A 14,536-nucleotide genomic window follows, 5' to 3' on the forward strand; every position below is an offset into this window, starting at 1 on the left:
TAGTTCCTCTTCACTTTTTGCCATAAGGGTGGTGTCATCTGCATATCTGAGGTTATTGATATTTCTCCCGGCAATCTTAATTCCAGCTTGTGCTTCTTCCAGCCCAGCGTTTCTCATGATGTACTCTGCGTATGAGTTAAATAAGCAGGGTGACAATATACAGCCTTGATGTACTCCTTTTCCTATTTGGAACCAGTCTGTTGTTCCATGTCCAGTTCTAAGTGTTGCTTCCTGACCTGCATAATTGTTAAAATATGCATAAAATAAGATTTACGAGTTTAACCATTTTTAATGTAAAATATAGGAGCTTTAGGCATATTCACATTATTGTACAACCATCACCACCATCCATTTCCAGAACTTTTTCATCTTCCTGAGCTGAAACTCTCTGCTTATTAAATGATATCTTCCATTCTCCCCTCCTTACAGTCCTTGGCAAGCACCATTCTATGTTTTTCCTTTTGTATGTGGCTTATATCCGTTAGCATAATGCCTTCAAGTTTCATCTATGTTGTGGTGTGTCAGAATTTTCTTTCTATATAAAACTGAATAATATTCCATTGTACACAGCACATTTCCTTTATATGTTCATTTGTTGATGGACATTTGAGTTGTTTACACCTTTTGGCTGTTGTGAATAATAATGCTGCTATGAACATTAGTGTACAAATAATTTGTTTGATTTCCTTCTTTCATTTTTTTTTGGTTACATACCGGAAGTAGATTTGCTGGATTGTATGGTAATTCTGTGTGTACTTTTTTGATGAACCACTGATCTGTTTTCCACAGTGGCTATACCATTTTATAGTCTCCCCAGCAACACACCAGGGTTTGATTCAATTTTTCAAAACGGAATTTTCTTTGCATTTAGATATACTGAATTTCGGAGAAGGCAATAGCAACCCACTCCAGTACTCTTGCCTGGAAAATCCCATGGACAGAGGAGCCTGGTAGGCTGCAGTCCATGGGTCGCTAAGAGTCGGATATGACTGAGCGACTTCACTTTTACTTTTCACTTTCATGCATTGGAGAAGGAAATGGCAACCCACTCCAGTGTTCTTGCCTGGAGAATCCCAGGGACGGGGAAGCCTGGTGGGCTTCCATCTATGGGGTCGCACAGAGTTGGACACGACTGAAGTGACTTAGCATAACATACTGAATTTAGATATACTGATATATACTGTATATAATTTACATATACTGAAGACCTAAGGATTATATTCAATAGATGTTAAGTAATTACATTCTATAAAAGCTTGAATATTTTTTCATTATTCAGAGTTAATGTTCATTAAAGAACTTTTGACAAATATGTTGCTTTTTAGAAAATTTATAAACAATTACCTGGAATTCATCACCTGGATTTGATCCTTGTTAATATTTGATGTATTTATCTTTGCTCTTTAGTGCGTATGTGTATCTACATACACACATTTACATATATACACATATACAATATTGATATAATTTGTATATATCTTGATATGTGTATAGTTTTCATATAAAATTAGGATTACATGTAGTATAGTTTCTTGCTTTTTTCACTTCATATTTTATGTCATGAACATTTTCCTGTGTCATTATACAGTTGACCCTTAAACAACTCAGGGGTTAAGGGGTGACACATACTCTTTCCCACATTCAAAATTTTATGTTTAACTTTACAATCTGCCCTCCATATCTGTGGTTCTGCATACATGGATTCAACCAACCGTGTATAGTAGTATTAAAGTATATATTATTTGAAGATCTACATATAAGTGGACCTGTGCAGTTCAACCCCGTGTTGTTCAAGGGTCAACTTGAACCTGTGTAGTTCTTTCATGGTTTTTAATGGCCCTGTAATTTAGCAATTTCTGTATTTATTAAGACATTCACTTGTTATTAACAATTGATATTATTAAGATTGATGTTGTGACGAATGCTGGCATAGATATCTTTATTTGATGTTTGTGTTTGGTTGTCTTAGGTTCTGAAATCTTTGAAAACGATAAAATGTTGCATTCTGGTTGACCCAGTAATTTAGTAGACTGCTCGTATTTTATTGCGTTTGTTTGGGTGCAGGGTTTAATTGGGTTTTCCTTTTATGACATTACTAAAAGGAGAAAGTTTGGTAGATATGTTTAGATAGGTGTTCCTGGATTGCTGCTATTTGGTTTCTTCTTTTTTGTATGTACATATGGAGGGAGGACAAGAAAATTAGTTTTAAGTAGCTAATTTTAAGGAACTTGAGATTCTATATAGGGAAGTATTCAAAGTTTCTGATCTTTTATCATAAAACTATATAATATAAATATATAATGGAATATAATTGTGAGAAGAGTAGTAAAAGTTCATTCTTTTAACCTGATGCAAATGCTGGGGCTCAGATAGATTATGTATCTTGCACAGTGTTACACAGAAAAAAGCCATGACTGCTATCCAGATCTCCTGACTATAGCAAAGTGCTTTTTCTTCCATAGTATGCCTCCTTTGTAAGCCAATGTCTAGTTTCCTGAATTGATCCTTATTGTCAGACCTTCAGTGTGTCATATGGCAGCATCTGTGGTTGGAAGGGTTAGAGATAATTCAGGCTTAATAAACTAAACAGATGGCTGAATCTAGCATATTGTTTTTGTCACACCTTCATATGTATGTAAAAGCCTCAGAAACTTTTTTACTGAATTTTTTCTGTAACAACCATATTACAGTAAAACTTTGAAAATTCTGCAAACTTATTTAGATATTGTTCTAGAAAGATGATAGAGAGTATGCAGAATATTGTATATGTATGTGTATGAATAATTACTTTAGTGTGGTTGTTAGAAAAATTTAACCAGAATTTCTGGATCTTCCACATTTTTTCCTAATACCCTTAGATATAATATCAGTTCATAAGTCGGGTGTTAGTTTATTAGTCTTGCTATACTTGTCACTTTTGATGGAAAAATATACAAGCTACTTAAGAGAATTCACCTTTCAGTAAAGTAACGTTTTATTCTGTAATTATTTGTCAAAAGTTTAGAGATAAACATTACTTAGTCTAAATTTTTTTTAATTATTCAAACATGGTGTATGGGAATTGAATAAACACTCTATCTCAATTCTAGGTTCTGCACTTTTAAAAGAAAAGAGAAGGCATCGATTGCATAAGTTCTTATGTCTCAGAGTCAGAAAACCTATGAGGAAAACATTTGTATCTCAAGCAAGTGCAACAATGCAGCAGTATGCACAGAGAGATAAGAAACATGAATATTGGTTTGCTGTGCCACAAGAAAGGTAAAACAATAACAACAAAATCTGGAAAACATTGAGATTCCTTGAGTTGAAATTATTTTATATAACAGTTCACACCAGTAGCAAAGTACTGAAATAGTTTATGATTAAAACCTGACATTAAATGTGTTCAAAATCAATTAGCTCCTCTTTTATACTCTTTAATTTACCCCACTTTTAATTTTAGTCCCCTTTGTGGTTTAATGCAAAAAATATGAACATATACCTCGTGTTACTAGTAAACAGTCATAGTTAAAATGTTTTAGATCAAGAAGGTTCATTAAAATATTAACTGGTACAGCCCCACCTCAAGGCAGGAAATGATACAATTTCTTTTTTTTTTTTTACTTTGTATTTTGTTAACTGGTATAGCCAGTTATCACTGTTGTGATAGTTTCAGGTGAACAGCAAAGGGACTCAGCCATACATATGCATGTATCCATTCTTCCCCAGACTCCCCTCCCGTTCAGGATGCCACATAACATTGAGCAGAGTTCCATGTACTATACAGAAGGTCTGTGTTGGTTATCCATTTTAAATATAGCAGTGTGTACATGTCCATCCCAAACTCCCTGTGTATAATTTCTTTTTTAAAAATTTCATCGAATCCTTTCTATTATAAATGCTTGCTGTATACATAGCATTAAATTAGCTACTAAAAGGATCTGGTCTTCAAATTATTTTTTATACTCACTGCACAGTGAAATTTCTCATATTACGATTGAGCAATATTTGTAAAGGATGTCTGTTATCACTGTATTGTAAATACTGACATTTTAAGTTCACTGTATCATAAATAATGACATTCTAAGTTAAAACTTACATTTATCTATTAAATATATCCAGTAGGATTTAGATAATGGAACAGTTTGCCCTTTATGATTAGATTATACATTTAAACACTACTTGAATGTGCTCTTCTAAAACAGTTAAAATTTGCATCACTACTTTTCTCTTTGAATTTATATTTCAATTATACTTCCTCATAGAATCTTATTATAAAGTAGTACATTTTTATTCCTTTTTACATTTTTTGCAACAAATTGCATATACTTACACATTTATCTGGGGCTTCCCAGGTGGTGCTAGTGTTAAAGAACCCACCTGCCAATGCAGGAGACATGAGATGCTGATTCGATACCTTGGTCAGAAGATCCCCTGGAGAAGGGCATGGCAACCCACTCCAGTATTCTTGCCTGGAGAATCCCCATGGACAGAGGAGCCTGGCAGGCTACAGTCCATACGGTCACAAAGAGTCAGACATGACTAAAGCGACTGAACATGCATGCACTGTGTGTACTGACATTACACATACTAAAAATTTTCTGATTATTCTCAGAAGAGTAAAGGATCTAAGGCTCACCCTACTTGTTAACAAGTTGGCCTGCCTCAGTTTAATGAGTTCTGGCAGAAGAGTCACAACAGCAGTAGTCACAGCTCTAGCACTTGTATGAGTTCTTTGAGCTTCAGTTCCCACTGTTGGGTGTGAAGAAGGCCAAGTGACAGCTGCATGTGCCATGGGTTATGTTAAAGAAGAGGAACCGTAAGTTTAGGGAACCTAAAATTTCTATAATGTACAGTAAGCATGGTTTCCCTTTGATCCAGAGTAAGATACTAATGGGCTTTCCAAGTGGCTCAGTGGTAAAGAATCAATCCATCTGCCAAGCTGGAGACACGTGTTCAATCCCTGGGTCACGAACATCCCCTTGAGAAGGAAACGGCAGCTCACTTCAGTATTCTTGCCTGGGAAATCCCATGGACAGAGGAGCCTGGTGGGCTACAGTCCATAGGTTCACAGAAGAGTCAGACACAACGTAGCGACTAAACTTCCACCACAAGATACTGAATATTTCTGCCTTCTAAAACCATGCTATGCTTTGTTTTCTGTGCAAACTTACATGAAAAGGTAGTGCTGAACACAGGTACACAGTGCCTCTGCCAGTAAGACATGCAGAAATCCAAGAGAAAATTGTCTTTCAACACCTACATTATTCCAAATATTAATTAAACCCAGAATAACATTTTATCATTAAAATTATTACTAATGAACAGTTGATCAAAGCAACATGAATTATAATTTATCATACATAGCTATTAACACACAAAATGTAAAATACAGGAAATGTCTTAATAAAATAGTTAGGGCTTTCCCCCAATTAGTTTATGTATCCATTGATGAATATTGTTCATTGAAATGATAAGACTCAGTGGCTCAATTCTGCCCCCTCCCTTTTTTCTTTTTCTATAAGTACTAAAAAGCTTTGTTCATAAAAATGTCTATGAAACTGAGAAGTTTTATTATAATGTCAGTCAGTTCTTTAAACGTGTTTGTTTATATTCTAAAATTAATCATCTTTCATCAAAATTATTTTTAATAACCATCATTTGAATAGCTTCATTCAGTTTTGTGGAAATTAGTGAATTAGAAACCACCTGATATGCAAAAGGACTTATTACCCAGTTTTTAAAATCTTTCCCTGTCTCAATACCAACTTTAGGCAACCTGGAAGTCTTTATACTGGAAGTTTTTTGACTATAAAGACACGTACCATTGTAAAATTCTGGATGAGTGAGGATGGTACTTTAGTGAAAGCAGAGAAGAAACAATCTGTAAGATATCTTAACCACACTGTTCTCAAGAAGATGAGTAGGAGTGAAGATTACCATATGGAAACGGAAGAGAAAAAGATTGATTCCCTTAGATCTATCTTAAATGTCTGTATACCTCTTGGAAAGGCTTTATATGTTCCTCTGAAGACTTACTTTCAAGAATATAATAATAAAATTCTTTTCTCTCCCACCTCACCTAAATATACAGTACAATCTGTGCGTTCAACAAAATGTGATTAGAATAATTTAAAAATATGCTGTGATTTGCATAATTTATGAGTACATGAAAGGCAAAGAGCCAGATACTCTGATTTGCCAGTGATAGCAAGATGATTACAATGAAATATTCAACCCTATTATATCTTAGGATTATAACATATTATATTTATAATTATATATATAATATATATATAATCCTATAATTATAACCCTATTATAACATAAGGATTTATTTTTCTCCTTAGTGTTGGCTTTGTTTTAATTTTTGCATGGAATTTTCCATTTTAATATTGACCTTGCACCTTCGCTAATGTTCATTAAAAATTAGTTTTATTAGAATTTTGAACTTTATTGTATTTTAGGATTTTATGAAAAAAATTGCTTCATAGAGACAAATTATCTGAAAGATGATGCTTAACACCTTTTTAAAGCATTAGTTGCCACATAACAAATGACACTATTAAAAATTTATTTTATTGCAAACAATGTCCAGGACAGTGATTATTGATTGCTATATGTTAGTAGAGAGTTTTTATTTAATATAAATTTATTTATTTTAATTGGAGGCTAATTACTTTACAGTATTGCATTAGTTTTGCCATACATCAACATGAATCCGCCACGGGTGTACACATGTTTCCCCATCCTGAAACCCCCCCTCCCAGTTCCCTTCCCATACCATCCCTCTGGGTCATCCCAGTGCACAAGCCCCGAGCATCCTGTATCATGCATCGAACCTGGACTGGTGATTCATTTCACATATGATATTATACATGTTTCAATGTCATTCTCCCAAATCATCCCACCCTTGCCCTCTCCCACAGAGTCCAAAAGACTGTTCTATACATCTGTGTCTCTTTTGCTGTCTCACATACCGGGTTATCATTACCATCTTTCTAATTTCCATATATATGTGTTAGTATACTGTATTGGTGTTTTTCTTTCTGGCTTCCTTCACTCTGTATAATAGGTTCCAGTTTCATCCACCTCATTAGAACCGATTTAAATGTATTCTTTTTAATGGCTGAGTAAAGTAGAGAGTTTTATAATCACTTTTCAGTTATCCATACCAATTAAAGCCAATAAAGCATAGATGTTTGAAATGCACATCTGACCCTTCAGATAATTTTTATTTCAGGGATTTAGGCTTTAGTAAACAAAACTGAAAGAAGGAACATAAAAGTTAAAAATATTAAATTTCTGTTAACCTGGGAAAAACCTGTATAGTGGTCAGGTTTCAAAATAGGTAATTAGAGTAAGTTGTTAGTTGTATTTCAGATAATTAGATCATTGTGTGATTGAGGTTAAAATGGTGAGTTCGGTTTTCCTTCCCATTGTCAAGTTTCCTTCATGAAAAGAAATGTTGCCATGAACAGCATCTGAGCTAGTCAAAACCAGGCTGAAGAAAATCCTAGTGTAGTTAGGAGCTTGACAGAACACAGCCCCAGAAGTTTAAGTTAATGTCTTCTTGGTAGTCGGCTTTGTTTTATTTTTAAATAAAGAATAGTGTATGTAATATTTTGTATATTTTAAGTCTTCAAGTTTTGTGAAGCTGTTTAACAAAAATAATTTTTAAATTCTTGCTAACAACTCAGAATAGCAGATGTATTAATTCATAATCACTCATTCTAACAGGACAGACCACTTGTATGCCTTCTTCATTCAGTGGAGTCCAGAAACATATGCAGAAGATACTGGTGAATATACCAAAGAACCTGGATTTATAGTAGTAAAAAAGATTGAAGAATCTGAAACAAGTGAGGATTCTACTAATGAAGCAGCAGCTAGAGAATGGGAGGTAAGGGGGAAAATGTGAAGTTTTCATTTATCTTTTTTCTTTGTATGAATATATAGTTTTAGAGTTGGCAAAGTTCAAGTGATCTTTAAGTGAGTAATATTTTAAAGGTTCACTGTCCTTGTATATATGTGTTTATTGAATAAATCTGATTAGTAACTTTGGTTTATTCATTTCCCTTTTGCTTTAAAATGCTAGAGAAGCAACCTATCATCAGCAAAATGCCTTTTATTGAATGAACTTTAGGAATAATCACTGTTATACTAATTTTCATAAAACATTTATTGCAGATCTAATTCACTTTAGTGTTATCTCCTGCATGGAGGAGGCATAGCAGTTATTTAACACATTTATGCAAATTAGCACTCCTTCTAAGCTCATATCCAAGCATTATCTTGACATGAGTTTTAGCAATATGCAAAGAAAATAAGCTGATGCTAATTTTACAAAGTAATGAAAGTTTTATGCTCTTCTCAAATATACTGAGCTTGTATAAATGGTCAAATTGACACTAAACAACTTTTTTTAACCCCTCTTAGATCTATCTTTTAAAATTGTGTATTATGATTTTACATGCTTTGTCATGTGGGATTGATAGAGTGATGTATCTGGTCTTTCTTTTGTTATGGTTCCCTGGATTCACCTCTTCATGCATTAGAAAATACAGAGCAGATGCTAAAATGTGATAATAAACTGAATCAAATTTTGTTATCCATCTGGTGTTGTTCGTGATTGTTTGTGTGATTAATGTGGTGTATATGTACTTAACATGTATAATGATTAAAGGTATACATGGCATGTCTTTTGTTTAAAATGCACACCTGATTTTGTATGTGCCTCAGTCCGTTCCGTGTAGTACATTCAGCATCAGTTTCTATTGTGACTACGATATAATGGAGGAATCTCCCTACCAGCTTTCACAATAGCCATGAACTGGAAACAACCTGAATGCCTGTCTGCAGGTTATTGGATAAAAAAAAAATTTGGAATATTTATAAAATTCCAAATAATGAAGCAACAAAAAGGTTCTGTTGGTACAACAATGTGGATGAGTCTCACAGAATAAAAGAAGCCAAGCCAGACATGAAAGGACTATATATTATACAATTCCATTTACATAAAATTCAAAAGGGCAAAACTAGTCAAAAGTCCACCAGACTACCTGTTTCTGGGAGTTTAGGGGTTGTCTAGGCTCAGGAGGGAACTTTATAGAGTACTGGAGGTAGTCTGTATTTTATTCTGGGTGATGATTTACTTGGGTGTTGGCATATGCAAAACAATCCCTGTGTATTTACAACTTAGATTTAGAAGACTTTTAAAATTGCCCAGGTGGTCAAGGATGTAAACCTATACTAAAGCAGTAACAAACAAAGGTAGAATGGAAAGGGATAAAATAAAGTGTTTTAAAAAGGTATTACCTAGCTAATAAAACAGGATATAGTGTCAGATGATGGTGAAGTACTAACTTGGGTGGCAAGGTAGATGGCAGTATTTTCAATCAAGTCAGAGAATTGACAGTTTTCTCTCTTTTGAGATTGAAACACTTAATTTTGGAAATAACAGACTTTAGTACCAATTTTTTGAGTATAAACTTTTTATTTAAAAGGGACCATCTTAATTCTTATGGACAACTCTGCAGATTATAATTTCTAAAGAAAAAGTTTTCTCACCTGTTTTCAACTAGAATTGATTCAAATAAAAAGAAGATGATAAAAAAAATTGATAAAAAATTAAATTTTAGAAACTTTCTGCTGTGTTATCTAGAAACATTTTGCTGCACTGTCTAATAGAGTAGCCACTAGTGACATGTGGCTATTGAATACTTGAAATGTGGCTGATGCCACTAAGGAACTGAATTTTTAATTGTTTAATTTTGATTAAACATAAAAATCAATACTTGATTCAGTATTGGATGACTTTTAGATATGTTTTGAACAACTTAGATATATGAATTATTTTAAGCTATAAATTTCATAAAATCTCAATATGATCTCATAAATAAGATCAGGTATTGCCTGTGAAAATCTGGTATCTGCATTCAGATGTAGTTAAATATGCTAATTCCTGTAAATACAATAGCCCCTCACTGCTTGTACACAGCTGTTGAGCAAGGAAATATGGCTAGTCCAAATAGAGATAATCTGTAAATATAAAAAATATGCTGGTTTTTAAAGATTCAGAACTGAAAGAAAAAAATGTAAGATATCATTAAATCTTACATTCATTATGTTGAAATGATAATGTTGAAATGTTGAAATGATAATGTTTTGGATATATTGGATTAAGTAAATATATTAAAATTGATTTAACTTTTTTTTTTAATGTGGCCACTAGAAAATTTATAATTGCATATGTCTTGCGTTGTATTTCTCTTGTACAGTATTGGTCTAGTGCCTGATAGCTACCAAGTACATAAAAAGCTGCTGTTTTTTGTTTTTTTTTTTTTCCCCATCAAAAGTCTGTTCTTTACCTTAGAGTTCACTCTTGGTGCTGTACATTCTATGGGTTTGAGCAAATGTAAGAAAACATAAAAAGTATTTTAAATGTTTAAAGGATGTTTTAAAAGGGAATTTGAGGTGAATGAACCTCATGCCTGTTACACAGAGTGAAGTAAGTCAGAGAAAAACAAAATGTTATATATTAATGCATACATATAGATTCTAGAAAAATGGTACTGATGAACCCACTTGCCTACTTGCAGGGCAGGCGTAGAGATGCAGGCGTAGAGAACCTACTTGTGGACACAGCAGGGGAAGGATAGGGTGGGACAAATGGAGAGAGTAACATTACATACATACACTGTCATGTGCAAATTAGATAGCTAGTGGGAAGTTGCTGTATAACACAGGGAGCTCGACCCAGTCGTCTCTGACAAATTATAGGGGCAGGAGGGAAGTTTAGGAGAGAGGGGATATATGTATACTTATGGCTGATCCCCAGTTTTGTATGACAGAAACCAACACGACATTGTAAAGCAATCATCCTCTAAATAAAGATCAATTTTAAAAAGGAAATTTGACTAGAGAACATACATAAAATAAGAAAAACTCAAAATTTCTACCTAGGTGTAGAGAATAGGTGACTTAGAATTTAAGATGAATTTGTTATGAAGTTATTTCATGCTGACATGAAATTTGTACATTGGGGAACGTTTGCCTATGATAAACTTACCTTCTCAACTTCTTTTCTGTTCTCCCTTCCTATTCCCCTTTACCTTCCCCCTACCTATGTAAGTACCAAGAGGGCAGGGTTTTATGGGTTTCATACACTGTTCTATCTGCTGAGCAGTGCAGATTATATGACAGTGCAGTCATATAATTAACCCTTTGTAAATACAGCATTAGTGAATACATTTGGACATAGATTAAATAATAAATATAACTTGTACTTGTTAACAGTTGGTCTAAAATAAGTTCTTATGTCACTTGTAGTAAATATTTTATCATAAAGCCATAGACTCTTAGAGTTGAAATTAACTGACAGTTCAGCCTCTCTCATTTTACATCATTCTTGATTATACTCTAGCATATTTAGTGATAGGGAACTTACTACCTCAAAGGGCAGTAAGAGGTGAGGGCCACAGAAACCTACCTTTGCTAGCAAAGAGAAAAGATAATTGTATTTTAAGATTGTTAGCAGTAATAACCCTTTATGATACATCAGAACTAAGATTTCTGAATACTTGGAGAAGAAATCTAAGAAATACTACATGTGTAACTCAAGATGTGTGTTGGATTAATGTTATTTAATATGTACACTTTGTTCAAATTTAGTTGTTAGTATAAATACAGTTAGCATAATACATCAGCTTACCTCACCATTGTTTCTTTTTAACCATACTGTCTTGAGTATCTTAAGAATAAATTCTTCTGCTGTTGGTAATTCAGTAGCCCTACCTTGCAGCTGAAGTAGAATAATTTCTACAATTGGTAGAGTCTTCTCTGTTTTTCTTCAGTACTCAGTTCCAGAAATCAGTAAAGCATGTATACTGAGGAAACTGTATTATGTGGGCTTTTGCAATTTTGTGAGAAATATTCCTTTTTCATGGGGATTGTTTTTATGAATTTTCATTGAAAACACACTAATGGCATTTCAACAGTGTAAGGAAGATCCTGAGGTGAAGGTGGGAAAAGATACCTGTTGACCTCTTATTACTTGCTGATGATTGTGCTTTTATTGATTAATACATACATACAGAGATTAACAGTATCGTGAATTTGCATGTACCACTCAGCTTTATCAACTCATTTCATTTATAATCCTTTTCTACAGTTCTTCACATTTCTTCACAGGTGATAAAAATGTTTAAAATACACATAATATGAGTGAATTTTTACAATTTGCTGTTTGAGTCATCATCCCAGCATGTGGCATATAGTTCTGTGACCAGGGATGGAACCTGGGCCCCCTGCATTGGAAGCACAGAGTTTTAGCCACTGGGCCACCACAGAAATCCCAAAGCCTGTTTCATTTTTAAGATTCATGTGAATTTTGCATTATCGTAATTCATCTGATATACATTAAAAAAACCTTTTAAAATTCCTGATCATGAAGTAAAAGTGATGCTACAGTAGTGAAGAAAATTATTCTGGTTTACTTTTCACTTCTCACACTTGCCTAATTATTGACAAAAATATCTTACATTGAGTTTTTGATTTCTAATATGACTTCTCCATTTTTATGTGCTTGACATTACTCACATTTTCTCAAACGATCCAAGCTTTCATTTAAGTAAAAATATAAAGGTGGCACTACTGGTAAAGAACCTTCTTGCCAGTGCAGGAGACACAGGAGATGTGGTTCAATCCCTGGGTCGGGAAGATCCCCTGGAGGAGGGTGTGGCAACCCACTCCAGTATTCTTGCCTGGAGAATCCCATGGACAGAGGAGCCTGGTGGGCCATGGTCCATAGGGTCACAGAGTCAAACATGACTGATGTGACTTAGCACATATGCATAGATGTAAATTTATTGGTTACTTATCAAATAAACCTGTACAAAGGTTTTGTAATTATGTCAAATATTTTAGAATTTGCTTTCTGATGTAATTTTGTAAATCATTTATAGGATTTTCCCATTTTGACATTAATTTTTAGTGGTTAATTTTATAAACATTTTAAAATATTTAACCTAACCGTAGCAATTTAGGCTGTAAAATTTATTATATCTTCAGTGATTTGGTTTTCCACCTGGATGTGATAATTACCATGTGGAATCAGTTCTGTTTTCTTATTTGTCATTAAGTTATTGCTATGGTGTTTTATTACATTTCTCAGAGAAGACTTAACAGTTTCATATTGTTGAACTTTAAGAACCAACAGTTTCAGGAGTGGTTAGTATTTTACTTCTTAAGCTACCAGACAGTGAGTATTCTGGTGTTCATTTTCTTAAGGACATGGTTTGTGTGTGTGTGTGTTTAATTAAAGTAGCAAGTAGTGCCAAAATTAAAACTGAGTCAATATGTAAAACAAAGCAAAATTCCTGATCTCTTCTCAGCCTAGTCAGCAAAATCCATACAGAATTGATTTTGTTCAAAATAAAAGTAGTCTCTATCTCTGAGTCACTAAATAGAGGTCACATTTATCACATAAAAGTAATTAAAATGAATATACTTTTGTAAACAAATTGAATCACATAGGATTATAAATCATAACACCAAAAGAAATTCAGTAAATCTGAAACTTTTGTAAATCAAAAACATTAAAAACATGAGTTACACAAATTGTCTTGTGTAATATTTCCATATTGATTATTTTTAGACTTCTTTATTGAGGTATGATTGATATACAAAAAACTGTTCATATTTAATATATACAACTTGAGTTTGGAGACAAATATACATCCATGCAAAATTCAGGCTTAAATTGAAGAAAGTAGGGAAAACAACTAGACCTTTCAGGTATGACCTAAAGCAGATCACATAACAATTACACAGTGAGGGTGACAAGTAGATTCAAAGGATTAAATCTGCTAGACAGAGTGCCTGAAAAACTATAAATGGAGGTTCATAACATTGTACAGAAGGCAGCCGAAACCATCCCTAAGGAAAAGAAATGCAAGAAGGAATAGTGGTTTTCTGAGGAGGCATTATAAATAGCTGAGAAAAGAAGAGAAGTGAAAAGAAAAGGATAAAGGGAAAGATATCTGAATACAGGGTTCCAGAGAATAGCAGGGAGAGAGAAGACAGCCTTAAGTGAACAATGCAAAGAAATAGAGGAAAACAATAGAATGGGAAAGACTAGAGAATCTCTTCAAGAAAATTGGAAATACCAAGGGAACATTTCATGCAAAGATGGCCATAATAAAGGACAGAAACAGCAAGAATCTAACAGAAGCAGAAAAGATGATGAAGAGATGGCAAGGAAACACAGAACTATACAAAAAGGTCTTTATGACCTTGATAACCATGATGGTGTGGTCACTCACCTAGATCCAGACTTCTAGAGTATGAAGTCAAGTGGGTGTTATGAAGCATTACTATGAACAAAGCTAGTGGAGGTGATAGAATTCCAGCTGAACTATTTCAAGTCTTAAAAGATGAAGCTGTTAAAGTGCTGTACTCATTATGCCAGCAGATTTGGAAAACTCAGCAGTGGCCACAAGCCTGGAAAAGGTCCATTCATTCCAATCCCAAAGAAAGGCATCACCAAAGAATATTC

General features: G+C 33.8%; 1 protein-coding gene across 5 annotated transcripts in view; it reads left to right on the forward strand.

The window, feature by feature from the left end:
* Window positions 1–14,536, forward strand: part of OXR1 (oxidation resistance 1) — a 550,155-nt gene that overhangs the window by 504,932 nt on the left and 30,687 nt on the right. For all 5 annotated transcript variants that reach the window (XM_070382170.1, XM_070382171.1, XM_070382172.1 and 2 more), the window contains 2 exons: window positions 3,090–3,258; window positions 7,720–7,882. In XM_070382170.1, the coding sequence (XP_070238271.1) occupies window positions 3,090–3,258; window positions 7,720–7,882 (332 nt within the window). The remainder of the gene's footprint in view (window positions 1–3,089; window positions 3,259–7,719; window positions 7,883–14,536) is intronic.

The sequence above is a fragment of the Bos mutus genome, chromosome 14, assembly GCF_027580195.1.
Source record: "Bos mutus isolate GX-2022 chromosome 14, NWIPB_WYAK_1.1, whole genome shotgun sequence".
NCBI lineage: Eukaryota > Metazoa > Chordata > Mammalia > Artiodactyla > Bovidae > Bos > Bos mutus.